The sequence below is a fragment of the Puma concolor genome, chromosome A2 (genome assembly GCF_028749965.1).
Source record: "Puma concolor isolate L17-30 chromosome A2, mPumCon1.1.hap2, whole genome shotgun sequence".
Lineage (NCBI taxonomy): Eukaryota > Metazoa > Chordata > Mammalia > Carnivora > Felidae > Puma > Puma concolor.
Genome location: NC_141668.1, coordinates 114,276,643 through 114,292,069, shown reverse-complemented (window position 1 = coordinate 114,292,069; position 15,427 = coordinate 114,276,643). Strand labels below are relative to the sequence as shown.

Here is a 15,427-nt window from a genome sequence, read left to right as displayed (position 1 = left end):
AACTCCACCAAGCCCCAAGCCCACATACGGAAGGCACGGCTCCCTCCTGGCTCCCCGCGATGGTAGTTGGGTTACAGGCCATGTAGTTTAAACACTTAACACGGCACCTGTATGCAGCAGGCTTTACAGAGGAGAGTTACCACTACATGACCCAAACCCGTGTGTGTGATTAAGGGGTCATGTGAACACAGTGGGTAAGTGTGCAGACTCAAACCAGACTGCGTGGGTTCTGAGTGCACCCACTCGCTGTATGACCTTGGGGTTGAGTTTAACCTCCTCTCCATACTGTAAAGTGGTTTCGAGGACTGAGTCACATTTAATGCTTAGAGCACTGCTAACTATATAGACATTAACTGTTCCTACGATCGGCGTCCTTACGTTGGGGTGAATAGCCAGCCCCCTAACAGAGGGTCCCTTCTTCACCCATGCCCCCTTGCTTCTGCCCGGAGCCTCCTCTAACATTTTTCTTGAGAAAAGTCATTCGTGACTTCAAAGGCCATAATTAGAGACATCCGTGGCCCGAGTGGCTGAAGGCCCTCCCGCCCCAGCCCTGACTCACTCCCCAGCTAGAGTCAGGACGTGGCGTCTGAGCCACGGAGCCCGGGTCCCTTTCTGGGACTGTCCCGCCCTCCCTAGGGCCTCGTCACCAGTGACTCCAGCCCATGGCTGGAGGCGGCTGTCTGCGCAGAGAGAGGCCCTGTAGCGGGCAGAGGCGGGTCCCCTGGCTCACACACTGGGCCTGTCTGCCCCCCACCTCTAGCTGCCAGGATGTGTAGGTTGGGCCCTATCAAAGAATAACCAGAGACAGCATTTAGAAAATGCCTTTTATGAAGTGAGCAGTCTTTTAAGGACTTCATATGTGTTGACTCTGTTAAGCCTCATAGCAGGCGTGTGTAGTCAGGACTCTGCCCCCATTTTACAGCAAAGGAAACTGAGGCATGGAAGTATTCTTGCCCATGGTTACTCAGCTGGTAAGCAGTAGAAGCAGAATTCCAACCCAGAAATCTGGCTCGGAGGCTGCAGCAGGGAGGCCATCCAGCCCCCTCGCTTGGCAGGAAGGCACAGGGATGTTACACTTTTCAAAATGTGTTTTCAGTTCTTATGTGCTTTTCATCATCCTAGGGCGGTCGGAAACTCTAGACGCTGTTCTGTAGCGATCCAGCCATTTCCCCACATAAATATCATACACACCAGCCTCTGGCAGAGGAAGGCACATTTGGAAGACTGGAGAAGGGGAGGAGGAGGTTGGGGTCACTGTCTCGGGATTCAGGGCTCTGAGTCCCTAGGCCAGAGGGGCCAGAAGGGACACATCCGTGTGCAGCTCCAGCTATCAGCTGGCTAGCTGTGCCGGGCCAGCTCACCTCTGGAGCCCCATTGTGCCCATGTGGAGCTTTCTGTCGGAAAGGAGCTCGTCTCGGGTCCCGGTCTTTGCTGGAGGCCAGGTCTTCCAGGGACCAATCCCTCATGGAACGGGACTCCCGGTGGGGTGGGGTCCACCCCTCACATTCTCTCTTTCTCCAGGTAATCTACACCATGACAGAGTGTGGGAATGGGGGGTTTCACTAGCTGGGGGTAGCCTCGTGCGGGAAGTGGGATTTGAGTTGGACCAGAGTGTGGCCCCTCAGAGGCAGAGGAATGCAAGTGAAGGGCAGCGGGGATGCATGGGGTGGGGGGTGCAGATTCAGACAGTCCGTAGCAGATTCTAGCCTGTAGAGGAGTCCTTTTGCTAGATCCCTGACAGGTATCTGACCTGCAGCTTGCACACCTCCTGTGACAGAGAGCTCATCACTTCCTAAGCAGCGCTAACCACATGAGCACATACTTTCTCAGGGAGGACAACCTCGGCCGTAGTTCTGTCTGCAGACATCTGTTCCATCCTTCTCTTGTCAGCCTGTCGGAGGCTTAATGCTAGGCATCATCCCTCCCCTCTGGCTGCTTTTCTCCTGCCAACCAGTCCCAGCTCTTTGTGAGAGGTGGTTCCTAGACCTGGAGTTTTATTCCCAGCATACCGTAATTTGGGGTTGGCAAATAGAGTTTTGCCACGAGCCAGCTGGGGTCAGGCATCAGGAGATCTGCAGGAGGGAATCTGTGATCAATTAGCAATGTCTGCCACAGACAAACGAGGAGAAGCGGTTTGTGCCCAGACGCGGTCCTCTGCTGTGATCTGACACCTGTAGTGGACAGCCAGGCTGCTTTTGCTTCTGGCTTTATATTCATGTTAGCGACTGGCTTCCCAGCTGTGTCACTGCATCAGCTCATGTTAAGCTCATGGTCGGCCAGACAAACCTTGTCTTTTTTCATAAGAACAGCCATCAAACCAGAATCTTCCCCAGAGCTTGACATTGTTTCCATTATATGGATATATAAGTAATTTAAATCAATCCCTTGTTGACGGGCATTTAGATTATTTCCAAACTTTTATAATTAGAAACAGCACTGCAGTGAAATTCCTTGCATTTACCGCTTTGCAGATTCGCTCATTTCCTTAGCGTGAATCTCTAGGAGAGGGATTACCAGACCAGGAGCACCTTCTGAGAGTGCTAGGCAGCAGCCTCCTAACTGTCGTAGAATGTTCCAGAAATTCTAAACTGCCAGGGACTGTCAGCCACTTGGAATAGGTTCCAGCCCCACTCCTTGATTTGCATATGACCCAGCTGTCTAGGAGAGATCCCGGATGCCATTGTGCAGTTGAGGACCCACTCCAGGGTGTTCAGGCCTGGCTGATGGACGCAGGTTGTAGCAGAAGCTTCCCAAAGGCAGCTGACCTGGGTGGTGAGATGTTGTGCTCTGGTGCAGAAATCACCGTGGCAAAGAAATGGTGTGCAGGGTGGGCTGCTGGTGCAAGAGGCAGGGGAGGGAAGAGGGGGTTGGGGCAGCAGAGGATGGAGGCCAGGGGCTGGGCCTGATGGTTCCCTGACCCCCAAATCCCTGCTGTGTCAAGTGTGGCCATCATATAAAGCAAAGGTCTCCGTCCCTAGGGCAACCTGCTGTGGGGAGGGAGAGGATGACTGTTCTGTTCACACTGGACAACCCTCCTCCTCCCCCAGGAAGGAACTAGGGGTAGAGCTGAGTACTAACCAGAACCGAGGGGCCCGTGAGTTTCAGGGCATTGCTATAAGTAAAGTAGCTTTACAGGTGCCAACAGAGGATGGTCAAGTGGAATTTGATAGCTGTTTCCATCTAGCACTCTGAAAAACTTATACCAACTTAGACGTTCTGAGAGTGGCTATTGGCCACACTCGTCACCATGGGGCATTTTCACTTGAAAAAAAGTTACCTTTCTGTTCACCAGCTGTTCGGCTCAGATTAAGAAAGGAGTCTCTTTTCGTGTCGAGTAGTGTGTGGCTTCTGATCGTCCTCGGGCTCAGGGTGGGTTCTTGAGCTGCAGACGTACTTTCACGCAGTGCTCACTTATGTATCAGAGGACATTGTCGGTTGTGGGGCCATGCTGGTTGCGGTAGGATGGCCTGGCCAATTCTTTTCTTACCAGGATGGTCTGAGGTTGGTTTTGATTTTGGTGCCGTGGAAGCATTGCCACATTGCACGAGTCGAGAGGATACCATTCAGGTAGATTCAGCAGGACTTGGTGACAGATTGAATGGGGCGGGGGTGGGGGTTGGCTGTGGGGGAGGGCCTGACGTGATGACGACACCCAGGACCCTGACTCGTGTCACTGTGTGACGGTGGAGAAAGAGCATGAGTTTGGTTTGGGGCACCCAGGATGTCTGGCAGGAATGATGTGAGAAACTATGTTCCAGGACCTGGCTCCCAGCAGGCATGGGGAAATGCCTTCTCTCCTTTGGGAAGTATTTACTGAGCACTGTTACCTGGGCACGTGGGTTGGCATTTGGGGAACATGAGCAAGCAAAACAGACAAATTGTCCCCACTCTCTTACAGCTTATACACTGATGTCCGAGACAGACAACAAACCAAAAAACAAGATAAATGCATTATACAGTGTGTTTTGAAGTAATGATTGTCACCAAAGGAAAAAACAAAAGAGAAGAAAGGGCCAGTAATCTGGGGGTGGGAGTGGAGAGAGAGCTATGATTTTTAAATCTGGTGCTAGCAGAGATCTGGGGGAGAGTGTTCCAGGCAGAGAGAACAGCCAGTGCAAAGGCCCTGAGGCAGGAGGATACCTGACCCCTTTGAGCAGAGAGGAAGTCCATGAATCAGGAAGTCAGAATGAGCAAGGAGAGGAGCTAAGATGAGAGCAGCTGAGGTCAGGCCTTCAAGGACATTGCAAGGACAGCGTCTTCTAAGTGTAATGGGGACCAAGGGAAGCACTTGATCTTATGTTTTATCAGAGTCACTGTGGCAGCCATGGGGAGAAGAGAGGCAGGGAGACCACCGAGGAGGCTGTTGTGATAATCCAGGGAGCAGTGATGGTGGCCTGGACCATCTGCTGAGAAGGGAGCAGAGCCTGGGTGTGTATGGAAGGTAGGGCTGATGGGGGGGAGGCTGCAGCTGCCTCATGGTGAAGAGAAAGGCTGCGAGTGACCGTCAGACCCCTTCCCTTGGCTGTGAGGGGAGGCTTGGCCCTCTCTCCTGAGCATGTTCTGGAACCTGCTGCCTTAAGACAGTTGGGAGCCAGGTAATGCCCAGAGCAAGGATCCTGGGCTGGCATAGCCCCAGGAAGTGCCGCATCCCTGTCAGGTCACCACTCACAGACATCCTGCCCCTGCCCCCGCCCCCAGCCTTCAAGGCAGCCAGGCCCTTCCCCGGCTACTGAGCCACATACGGCCCTTGAGTCCAGAGGCTTGTCGCCTGCTTCTCTTTCCTCGGCCCCAAACCACAGCCAACCGGGGAATGAAGACAGCCTCTCACATTCACAGACTCATCGCCACTGCTGCCAGGAAGAATGCCCCTTTGCCTGTTCACCGTTGCTTTGAGGCCCGGTGAGCAAGGCCCAGGGAAAGGGTTGAATCCCCCGCAGACACGAGAGGTGGCCACTGCCTTATCCTGGGGCGTGTCAAGGCCCACCCCTCCCTGACGGAGCCACCGTGAGACACAGAAGGGCTTCCTGCTCTGGGGACCTGCAGAGAGCCCGCCCCTTCGGTCTCCCCGTGTTTCTGGAAACCCGGGGTTGTGAGACTGTTTTAAAACCTTATAAGCAGGGCTCCGGCTGCTTGTCCTCGAGGATGAGATTTTGTCTCCTGTCAGCCTCTTGCTCGGAAAAACAGACTCTGCCCCCGAATGAAGCATTTCCAGTAGGGGGGATGTATGTGTAGAAATACTTCCTTGCGAGGCGCTCGGAGGCTGCACGAAAAGGGCAAGGCAGGGAGGCGTGTGGGGGCCAGAGCAAAGGCAGGCGCTCTGGCTCATCTGTCCGTGGATAGGCTTGCTCGCTTATAAGCTGGAGATCGACCACCTACGAGTCTAATAGGGGGATTCCTTCTCTCTTCCATGCAACTATTGATCAAGGCACCGAGTATTTATTGTGAGGCACTGTTCAAAGCTATGTCAATAGAATAGGGGAATTTTAACTTTTGTTAGATCCCACCCTTCTCCCCCACCCAGTGCACACAAATGGGGCCCAGAGGAAACAGCCGTTGGGTAACTGTGACGTCAGGAGTCTTGAAGGGTGATATTCCTCTGATACCTTAAGAGGGTCTAGTCCATCCACGTTGATAATGGATGGGGAGGCAGGCCTGGAAGTGAAGGATGACCCTCCCTGATTTACAGCAACATCAAGGCAAAGTACCCAGACCTCTTCCCCAAGGAAGGACCTTTGCCACACTTTAGCCTCTGGGGAGCAGGATGGGATGTCCTTTGTCACAGGACACCCACCGCATGTCCCCGGAGGCCAGAGCCAGTTGGTGGAGCGGAAGTCCTGTACTATTCTTGACCTACAAGTTGGAAAGCAAGTGCAGGGATTTGCAGCCCATCCCTGGCTCGGGGCAGAACTGGAACCAAAGGGCAGGCTGTTTCCCTCTGCCCCTACTCCGAGTCTGTCACCCCCAGGAGTCCGTGAACCTTCTATACTGGCAGGGAGCCCTGCCAGGCCCTGTGATGTGTGGGGACAATGTAGCAGAGCTGGGCAGGGGAAGACCATTTGGTCCCAGGGATGTTGCGTGTGGGGTGCTCCCTTTGGTCTGAAGACAGGATCCCTGAGGAAGGACTGCAGCCTGAGAGGGGGTGCTGTATTCCCTTCTCTCTGCTGGGCCCCTTCCAGAGAGACCCCTGCCCTGGACCCAGGGATCAGAGAGCCTTCAAAGGTTGACTGATGTCTTGCAGGGACAGGGAAATGGCAAGGCTTGACCAGAGAGGCTACCGGAAGCCGTGTGAGAAACAACCTTGTCTCCTTGTCCTATGCTGAAAGGTAGTCTGCAGAAGGAACCAATGTCTGTTTTCTGAGTTCACGAATTTGGGATGAGCCACTCCCTCTCTGTCCCCACAGTCTGGTGCTTGGAATGTTGAGAGGGATGAGGGGTGGTGAGGTGGAGGGGTATGCCCGGGCTTGGAATCCAGCCAACTTGGGTGCTGACCCCCGGACTCACCCACTCACTACCTGTGCAACCACAGGCAGGTACCCGTACTTCTGTGGGCCTCAGTTTCCCCACCTGGAAACGGTGAGTTAATAATTCTTTGCAGACTGGTTTTAAGATTTAGAAAAAATATGGGGCGCCTGGGTGGTTCAGTTGGTTAACCGTCCAACTTCAGCTCAGGTCACGATCTCACAGTCTGTGAGTTCGAGCCCCGCGTCGGGCTCTGTGCTGGCAGCTCAGAGCCTGGAGCCTGCTTCAGATTCTGTGTCTCTCTCTCTCTCTGCCCCTCCCCTGCTCATGCTCTGTTTCTCTGTGTCTCAAAAATAAATAAACACATTAAAAAAAATTAAAAAAAAAAGATTTAGAGAAAATATATGTATGACACTGTATTCATTTCCAAGCTTGCCATAACAACCACAGACTGGTATTTATAAATAAATGGTAACATTTGTTTTCTCACTGTTCCGGAGGGAGGCCGGAAGTCCTGTATGTTAGTGTCATTAAGGTCTCTCTCCTTGGTGGCCACCTTCTCCTTGTGTCCTCACATGGTTGTCCCTCTGTGCGTGTCTGGCTCCTAATCTCCTCTGAGAAGGACACCAGTCGTGTTGGATTAGGACCCTAATAGACCTCACTGTAACTTAACTACCTCTTTGAAGATCCCGTCTCTTAACACACATTCTCAAGTGCTGGGGTTAGGACTTCAAGATATAAATTCTGGGCGGGAACACGATTCAGCCCATAACAAATGTTACAGTGCCTGATGCCCAAGTAGGTGTGGAGAGAAGAGTCACTTTTGTTAATTTTTATTTAAAAAAATAAGAACAAAAAGTACAAAAATCCTTAGTTGACTCAATCCATGTGGTGGGATTGAGGCAGAGAAGGTGACCGGAGTCATTTAGGGGGTCAGTAAATATTCACTGACCACCTACTGTGTGCCAGGCCCCACTCTGGGCACTGGGGTTCATCACTGCGTGTAGTGGGTCAAACCTCTGTCCTCACGAGCTGACACGCTCACGTAGGAGATGGACAATAAGCAAAATCAATCAGTAAAGTGTGTTGGATGCTTAAACGGTGTTGCAGGGGACGCAGGGGGCTGCCCCTTGGCTGCAGCCCCCTCTCAGCTCCTGGCTCCCTGTCAGGCCCTGGGGTCTTGTCTCCCACTCACAGGAGGCCTCTCTCCTCTCTCTGTCCCCTGCAGCGTGGAGGGCGAGGCCCCCAGCAGCGAGACCGGCACGTCCCTGGACAGCCCGTCGGCCTACCAGGGCCCCCTAGCGCCCGGTTCCAGCCTGAGCCCGGACCACTACGAGCACACGTCGGTGGGAGCCTATGGGCTGTACGCGGGCCCGCCGGGGCAACAGCAGCGCACACGGAGGCCCAAGCTGCAGCACTCGACCTCCATCCTGCGCAAGCAGGCCGAGGAGGAGGCCATCAAGCGCTCGCGGTCACTCTCTGAGAGCTATGAGCTCTCCTCGGACCTGCAGGACAAGCAGGTAGGCGGGACCCACCACGCAGGGACAGGCAGCCGGGCTGCTCTGCCTGGAGGACGACGCGCGGCCCTTTGCTGGGACTGCCTTGGGCAGCAGGAGTCTCGGCTCTCGGACACCGGCGTCCTGTGCTCTCCCACAGATGGAAGCATGGTTATGCGCACGCGCGCTACGACTGTGACCTTTGCGTCGGCCCAGGCTGCCCTTCCTGCTCCTCCCGACCCGTGGAGGCTCTCAGAGTGAGGGCACTGGAGTGTCAGGACTTCGCCTCTCCCCCACTCACAGTCCTCATGGCCATGCACACAGGTTAGGTGGCCAGACACTGAGGGTTTGCGGTCCCAGGAGAGGGCTGAACCTTAGGTAGCCCTGGGGAGGAGTCCCTGCGGAGAAGGGCGGGAGGTCAGTTTACAACATAAATAGCACAGGCTCTGAAAAGAACACCAAGCCCATCCACAGCCAGCGGGCGAGGTTGCTTATTATATCCCTTTCGGTTTACAACTCTGTGTTCTCGTGGGAAACGACCTCACTGAGGGCTCACTTCCTCCCAAGGCAGGGGCCTTGGCCCAGACCCACCGTGAGGTTGGCACCTGTGTGCAGAATGAGGTGGGCGCACGGCCCGCCCCCGTGGCTGGGCTCCAGGGAGAAGTAAAGACAGCTGCTTGGGGTCGAGGGGAGAGGCCTGTCCTGGCTGGGTGGTGGGCGGGGGCCAGGGCCAGAGAGCTCTCGCTTCAAGAGCAGGCACGTAGTAGGTACTTTAATAAGAATTCTCGTGTGAAACTGATGGCAAGAACCCGAGGCTGCAGCAAGCAGCTGTGCAAATGTGCAAGGCCCAACTTGTCTGGCCGGCTTCCCCTAGCTTCTGGGAGTTCCTTGGGCCATCTCCTGGTGAGTCCTGGGTGGCCACATCGACCCCTCGCCTTGCTGCCCTCCATTTGCCTCCTAGTCTTCCCACGTGTCTTTTACAGAGCAGAGGTCTGGGCCCGGTGTGGCAACTGGCTCGGAGGAGCAATGCAGGTACTGCCCAGGGCGGATCTTCCCTATCCCCCACCCCCAGAATCCCCTACAGGCCCCTCCTCTCCCTGTTCTCGGTTCCACCCTGTGGCTTTGGACAGTCCTACTTGCTCAGCCCTCGTTCTCTTCAGCCTTCTGCCTGTGAGTTGGGAGACAGGGAGCCTGGCCAGTGGCCAGGGCCTGTTAGCAAATAGCCCCCCATCCCCTGTGTCACTTGGCCCCGTAGCCAGGCCCACAACAGGGGAGGACCACCTCCGTTCCGTTTATCAGTTCCACCCAGATCCAAAGTGGATCAGAAACAGTTGATAGTAAAAGACCCCCAACAGAACCATTGAAGTAGAAGTAAGGAAGTTGAAGACCTAAGAGAGGCCCGTGGAAATAAATAATCGTCTGCTTCATCTGGTCTTACCGTGGCCATGGCTGTTCATTTTCATCTCACGCATGTTAACCAAAAGCCCATCGTGTGCCACACACCGTGCTGGGTGCTGGGAAGTCGACAGTGGACAGGGCGAGGCCCCAGCTCTTGAGCTGACACTGTGGTCCAGAAGATGGATCCGCAGACAAGTTAGCAATAAAGACAGTTTAATTCCGGAACGTGATACAAACCCCAGAGATTATAAAATAGGGGGAAGAAATGGAGTGACTGTGGGAGGCGCCAGCATTGGATAAGGGTGGTGAGGAAGGCCTCCCCAGGCTGGCATTAGAATGGAGTGTCTGAGGAAGGGGCCTTCCAGGAAGCGGTAACTGCAGGCGCAAAGGCCCTGAGGCAGAACAGCAGTGGTAGAAAGGATGGCAAGGAAGAGGTGGTGGAAAGGTGAGAGGGTGTCTGAGCTGTTGACTTCCTGGCAATCCTAGCTAGAGTGGGAATAGGACAGATTACATGGGAGCTACCGGATGGAAGCAGGGTAGGGTAGGGTAGGGAAATAGGGTAACACGGAGTCCCGCTTAGTGAAGGGAGCCCTCTGGCTTCAGGGCCTCTGTACCTTCTGGCGGTTTCCTATCAATGAGAACAAGAGTCCTGAGTCATCAAGAGGTGGTAGGTCTGCTTTGTGGAAGGGCGTTTCCTCTCTGTTCCCCATCCCTCCCCCAATGTTGAGAAGTGTCCTTTTAAAGGGAGAGTGAGGGCTTGCCGGGAGAGCCCCCGCTACGGGTCAGCTCCACCTCACCTCCCAGAGCCTCTGTCCTCCGAGAAGTGGGGAGTCCCAGAGCCCCTCTGCAGACTGGATGTCATGTGAGTATTGGGCGAGGGTGATGTATAGCAGGTGAGCACGTACAGATTGGATTCCCTCCCCTGTACCCCAATAAACTTTCAGACTGGGCCTTGAGTCAGTTCTGGCCCAGACGGAAGAATGACTGGGGGAGTCTAGGCAATGCGTAAGAGCAGGCCTGGGCCAGCATGTGTCCTGGACCGAGAGGGGCTTTGATGACAAAAACAGAGCCCATTTCTGCCTTCCCAAAGTCCCTCTTCTTTCCCCTGACCCCTCCCCCAGATCTGGGGAGCCGGTCTCAGGCAAGCAGGGTTGCTACTTGGATTCTGAGGTCCAAAGTCAGCAGGGGAGAGAGAGCCCTGAAGTGAACCCTGGATCTGAGCTGGTGGCACTGCCATCGTGACCCCACCCCCAAAGGTGACATGAGGGGACCCACAACACAAGCCATGGACGGCGGAGAAGAGACGGCTCCCTAGAGCTCAGCCTTGGGCCCTTTATCGGCTCCATTGGCTTTCACAGCCCCACTCAAAACCCCAAGAAAACAAAGTCTGCTTACAGATGTGGAAGTGAGGTCATCTCTTTGGATGGTGTTCAGTAACTTCAGGGCAGGAGAAAAAACAGACCCACCCTGGCTGACTCTGGGCCCAGAAAAGTCATTTTGATCCACCCCCCCACCACACACACACACACACTCCACGCTCCTCTCCTCTGAAGGGAGCCGCTCTGCCCAGCCTGCTGCTCCCTTGCCTGTGGGCCCCAGAGAGCTGGCACGTTCGGTTTTTGGGGGGAGCTGACATCCCAGAGCCAGGAAGTGAGGGGTCCAGGACCTGCACTGATGTGCGTGAAGCTCCAAGCCCTCTGTTCCCAGCCCACCCCACCGCGGCTCTGAGTGACCCTCTCCCCTGACTCGGGCCATAGCCTGGATTTGCTGAGTGTCTGGTTCTATTTCAGTTAGGTGCGTGTGTGTCTGTTCCCCTGGACAGGCTGTTTGCTTCTTGAGGGCAGGGACCTTATCTCTCTCTGCCACCAGCTTTGGTGTGATACCGGGCACAGAGTAGGCAGGTGGGGTCTAGACAAGCAGGGTGTGGTGCACATGTGCCTCACTCCTGAGGACCTGAGACCTCTCTTGGCCCCACATCAGGTACCCCCTGTGCCCAGCACCCCAAAAGCCCTGGCTTGGCTGAGAAACCAGTTCCTTGTCTTGAGTTCTCTTTGATTCCTACAGAGCGGGCTCCTACTCAGGAACAAGGCGCGGGGAGCAGCCCTTGGGCTGTCCTTGGTCACCGAGCGCTGGCATGAGCCTCGGGGCTTTGGGAGGCTCGTGGGTCACATGGGGGAGTCCCAGGCAGTGCTACCTGCCTGCCGCCTTGCCCCGTCTCTGTGCCTCATCAAGGAGAGGGATGAGCAGGACACATGGTTCCGGACTCGCTCTGGAGTCTGGAGGCCTCCAGCCATGTGCTCAGTGTCTTCTCTGGGCCTTAGCTTCCCCATCTGTCTAGTGAGGGGGCTTGGGGACCCCCTAAATTGTAAACACCTTCCAGGAATGCCGTCAAGGGCCTTCTAGCATCTATGTCATCAGGTGCTCGCCGTGATCCTACAACGTGGGTCTGAGTCTGTCCCCTACTTTATAGATGCGGAAACTGGGGAAGGGCACGGCTTCAAGGCTTATGCAGAGTAACACAGCTAACGAGGGCAGGGTGGGATTGCAGCGTGGGCATCTGGCCTCGAAGTCTGTGCCTCAGTAAGGTGATTCTCTCAGGTCTCCCTGAAGCTCAGTCACACACACACACACACACACACACACACACACCTGCCCCCAGCTAGTAAGAGCACATTGTCTGCTGTAGAGAAGAAATAAGGCCAAAAGCCTGCAGCCCCTGCTCAGCGTCCAGGATCTCACTGACATCTTTGGCGGGTCTCTTAACCTTCTCGTGCCATGGGTCCCTCCTCTCTGCAGGGGCTGCCTTCACGTCTCCCAGCATCTCCCAAGTTTCGTTAAACCACAGGCCCGCAAGATGCACTAGGGCCAAAGGTTTCTGTGGCCAAAGAAATTTGGGAACTCGCCACCTTTTAAAGGTTCTGAGAAGTCCCGCAGGGAACATCTTGCGTTCACGTGGTGCTGCTCCATTTTATTTGGCCTGGGAACCCCCGTTTTGCCCACCTTCACCAGCTCGCCTCCGTGGTTGCCGGAACCAACTTTGGGATGTGCCCAGGCCTCTCTCTCCACATGGTGCTGCCACGGGGCTGGGCGCCAGCAGGAGCATGGGTGGGCAAGGCGCTGTGCCAGCACGCGGGGCTGTCCTCACTGTCCTGTCCTCTCCCCTCCCAGGTGGAGATGCTAGAACGCAAGTATGGAGGCCGCCTTGTGACGCGCCATGCGGCCCGCACCATCCAGACGGCCTTCCGCCAGTACCAGATGAACAAGAACTTCGAGCGCCTGCGCAGCTCCATGTCGGAGAACCGCATGTCGCGCCGGATCGTGCTGTCCAACATGAGGATGCAGTTCTCCTTCGAGGGTCCTGAGAAGGTGCACAGCTCCTACTTCGAGGGGAAGCAGGTCTCGGTGACGGACGATGGCTCACAGCTGGGGGCCCTGGTGCCGTCGGAGCGCGGCGACCTCGGCGAGCCGCCCGCCCTCAAGTCTCCCGCCCCATCCAGCGACTTCGCGGACGCCATCACGGAGCTGGAGGACGCCTTCTCCCGGCAGGTGAAATCACTGGCAGAGTCCATCGACGACGCCCTCCACTGCCGCAGCCTGCACTCGGGGGAGGCGCCCCCTGCCGACACGGGGCGGGCCCGGGATGCCGAGCCCAAGCCGGCCCTGCACGGCGCTGACCACCACAAACTGGACGAGATGACAGCCTCGTACAGCGATGTCACCCTGTACATCGATGAGGAGGAGCTGTCGCCCCCACTGCCCCTCTCACAGGCCGGGCACCGGCCGCCCAGCGCCGAGTCGGACCCGCGGCTGCGAGCCGGGGGCGCCTCGCAGGACTACTGGGCGCTGGCCCACAAAGACGACAAGGGGGACACGGACACGAGCTGCCGGAGCACACCGTCGCTCGAGCGGCAAGAGCAGCGGCTGCGCGTGGAGCACCTCCCGCTGCTCACCATCGAGCCGCCCAGCGACAGCTCCGTGGACCTCAGCGACCGCTCAGACCGCGGCTCACTCAAGAGGCAGAGTGCCTACGAACGCGGCCTGGGCGGGCCACAGGGCAGCCCCAAGCACGGCCCCCTGGGCTGCCCCCCGAAGAGCCTTCCCCGGGAGGAGCCCGAGTTGCGGCCCCGGCCCCCCCGGCCCCTGGACAGCCACCTGGCCATCAACGGCTCGGCCAACAGGCAGAGCAGGTCCGAGTCTGACTACTCGGACGGGGACAACGACAGCATCAACAGCACGTCCAACTCCAACGACACCATCAACTGCAGCTCTGAATCGTCGTCCCGTGACAGCCTGCGGGAGCAGACGCTCAGCAAGCAGACCTACCACAAGGAGACCCGCAACAGCTGGGACTCCCCGGCCTTCAGCAACGACGTCATCCGCAAGAGGCACTATCGCATTGGCCTCAATCTCTTCAACAAGTGAGTGCCTGCCAGCCCCGCGGGAGCGTGGGGCAGGCCTTCCTCTCGTGCCCCGGGGCCTTTGCACACACCTGTGGTTTAAAAATGAGCACGCGTGAGGCCGTGACACTGCGCTAATGGCACCTACAGCAGCACCTGGCATAGCCGATGCTGTCATAGAGGAGACTGGTGCCCGGTGAGCGGTGGGCCCGGCCCCCCCACCCCCGGCCCCCAAGGACCCTGTCGTGGGGAGAACAGAGGCTCACAGGCAGAGCCGCAGCCAAATGAAGGGTTTCTCTGATAGAGCAACATGGGGACAGGAGTTCAGGGCCCTGTTGGCACCTAGAACAGCCCCCAGCATACAGTAGGTTCTCTGGAAACATGAACGTACAGGCTGATGTGCTGTGAAACGCTGCACCTGGCCATGAATACCAGGCTCGGGGGGTTGGATTTTATTCTCTGGGTGACGAGGGACACGAAGGTCTTTGGGCGAGGGCATGATGGTGTCCGTGTCTGAGCAAGATCTCCCAGGGCAGGTGCAGGCTGGGCTCGGAGGCGTGCGTCGGGGAGGAAGGACACAGATAAACCCGGTTCTAGCAGAAATCTCAGCAAGGTCCTGTGGGAGATGTGTGAATTGGGTCTGTTGAGTGGCCACTACCCGCCAGGAGTTCTAGAAAGGTGCTGTGGGGGCAGTCCTGAGAGCAGATTTAAGGAGGGAGAAGGGTATTTAAAGCAGGCTATTCTTAGCCCGGCCAAAAATAGCAAGCGGAAGGGGAGGGGAGCTGTGACTACTCCCTAGGAGGAGACGCTGGCAGGCTCTGGTTATTCAACCTCATATTTCACATCGTTTCCAGCCCCGGGGCCTCTGGGATTGGGGGTCATCAGACGTCAGCCTGGCACTGACCTCTCCAACTTGGGGATGTGGCCAGACTGCCCGGTGGTTATGGACTCATGCCCTCTACTCTTCCCTGTGCCCTCTTCTAGATTTAGGGAGACTTGGGGCCACTTTTGAGCCATCCCTGGCACAAATGGAAGTGCTGCTCTGTCTTGGGGGTTCAGTAGGCCTCGACCCACAGGGTGGGTGTAAGGAACGGGACATTTACATGGGAGCAGCCAGAGGTCTCTGGGTCACTGGTCCTCACTCAGCTAAGAACTAAGAGTCTCAGACACCTCATATCTGCCAGGGTGCTCTCTCCTGAGACTCCCATCAGCCCGTGGCTCGCGGCACGTGAGGACAGCCTCACCACTGCACGAACCATGGCTGGAGCAGCACACTAGCAGGGAGGGCCATATCCTGCTGAGCCCACCCTGAGCTCTGTCCGGAAAATGCGTTCCCACCTGCTCCTGGGCACAGGCCAGCTCCCAGACCCAGGCCCGTGCCCTCCTGGGGGAGGCTGGAATGACCTGGGGCTCGCCTAGTGTCCAAGCCGACCTCTTGGACTGGCAAACTGCCAGAGACGTCCTGAGGGTGGGGGTCCGAGCTGCATCAGCAGGTGGAGTGCAGAAGAAAGTCCCTCAACCGACCAGTGTTGGTCTGTGTAGATTAGCTCTGTTTTGAGTTATGTGTGCGGCACGGGAATATGTTCACGACGGAAAATGAAAGCCTTCCAGTTAGGATAGCATTCCCTTTGGCTCTTGTCATTTCGGAGCCTCTCCCCCCAGATCTTTATTCCGTGA

The 15,427-nt window shown here is 56.5% G+C and overlaps 1 protein-coding gene across 11 annotated transcripts in view; it reads left to right on the top strand.

Moving 5' to 3' along the window:
- IQSEC1 (IQ motif and Sec7 domain ArfGEF 1) overlaps nt 1-15,427 on the top strand; it is a 508,671-nt gene that overhangs the window by 454,400 nt on the left and 38,844 nt on the right. For all 11 annotated transcript variants that reach the window (XM_086697311.1, XM_086697316.1, XM_086697317.1 and 8 more), the window contains 2 exons: nt 7,688-7,979; nt 12,522-13,771. In XM_086697311.1, the coding sequence (XP_086553437.1) occupies nt 12,528-13,771 (1,244 nt within the window). In that variant the 5' untranslated portion in view covers nt 7,688-7,979; nt 12,522-12,527. The remainder of the gene's footprint in view (nt 1-7,687; nt 7,980-12,521; nt 13,772-15,427) is intronic.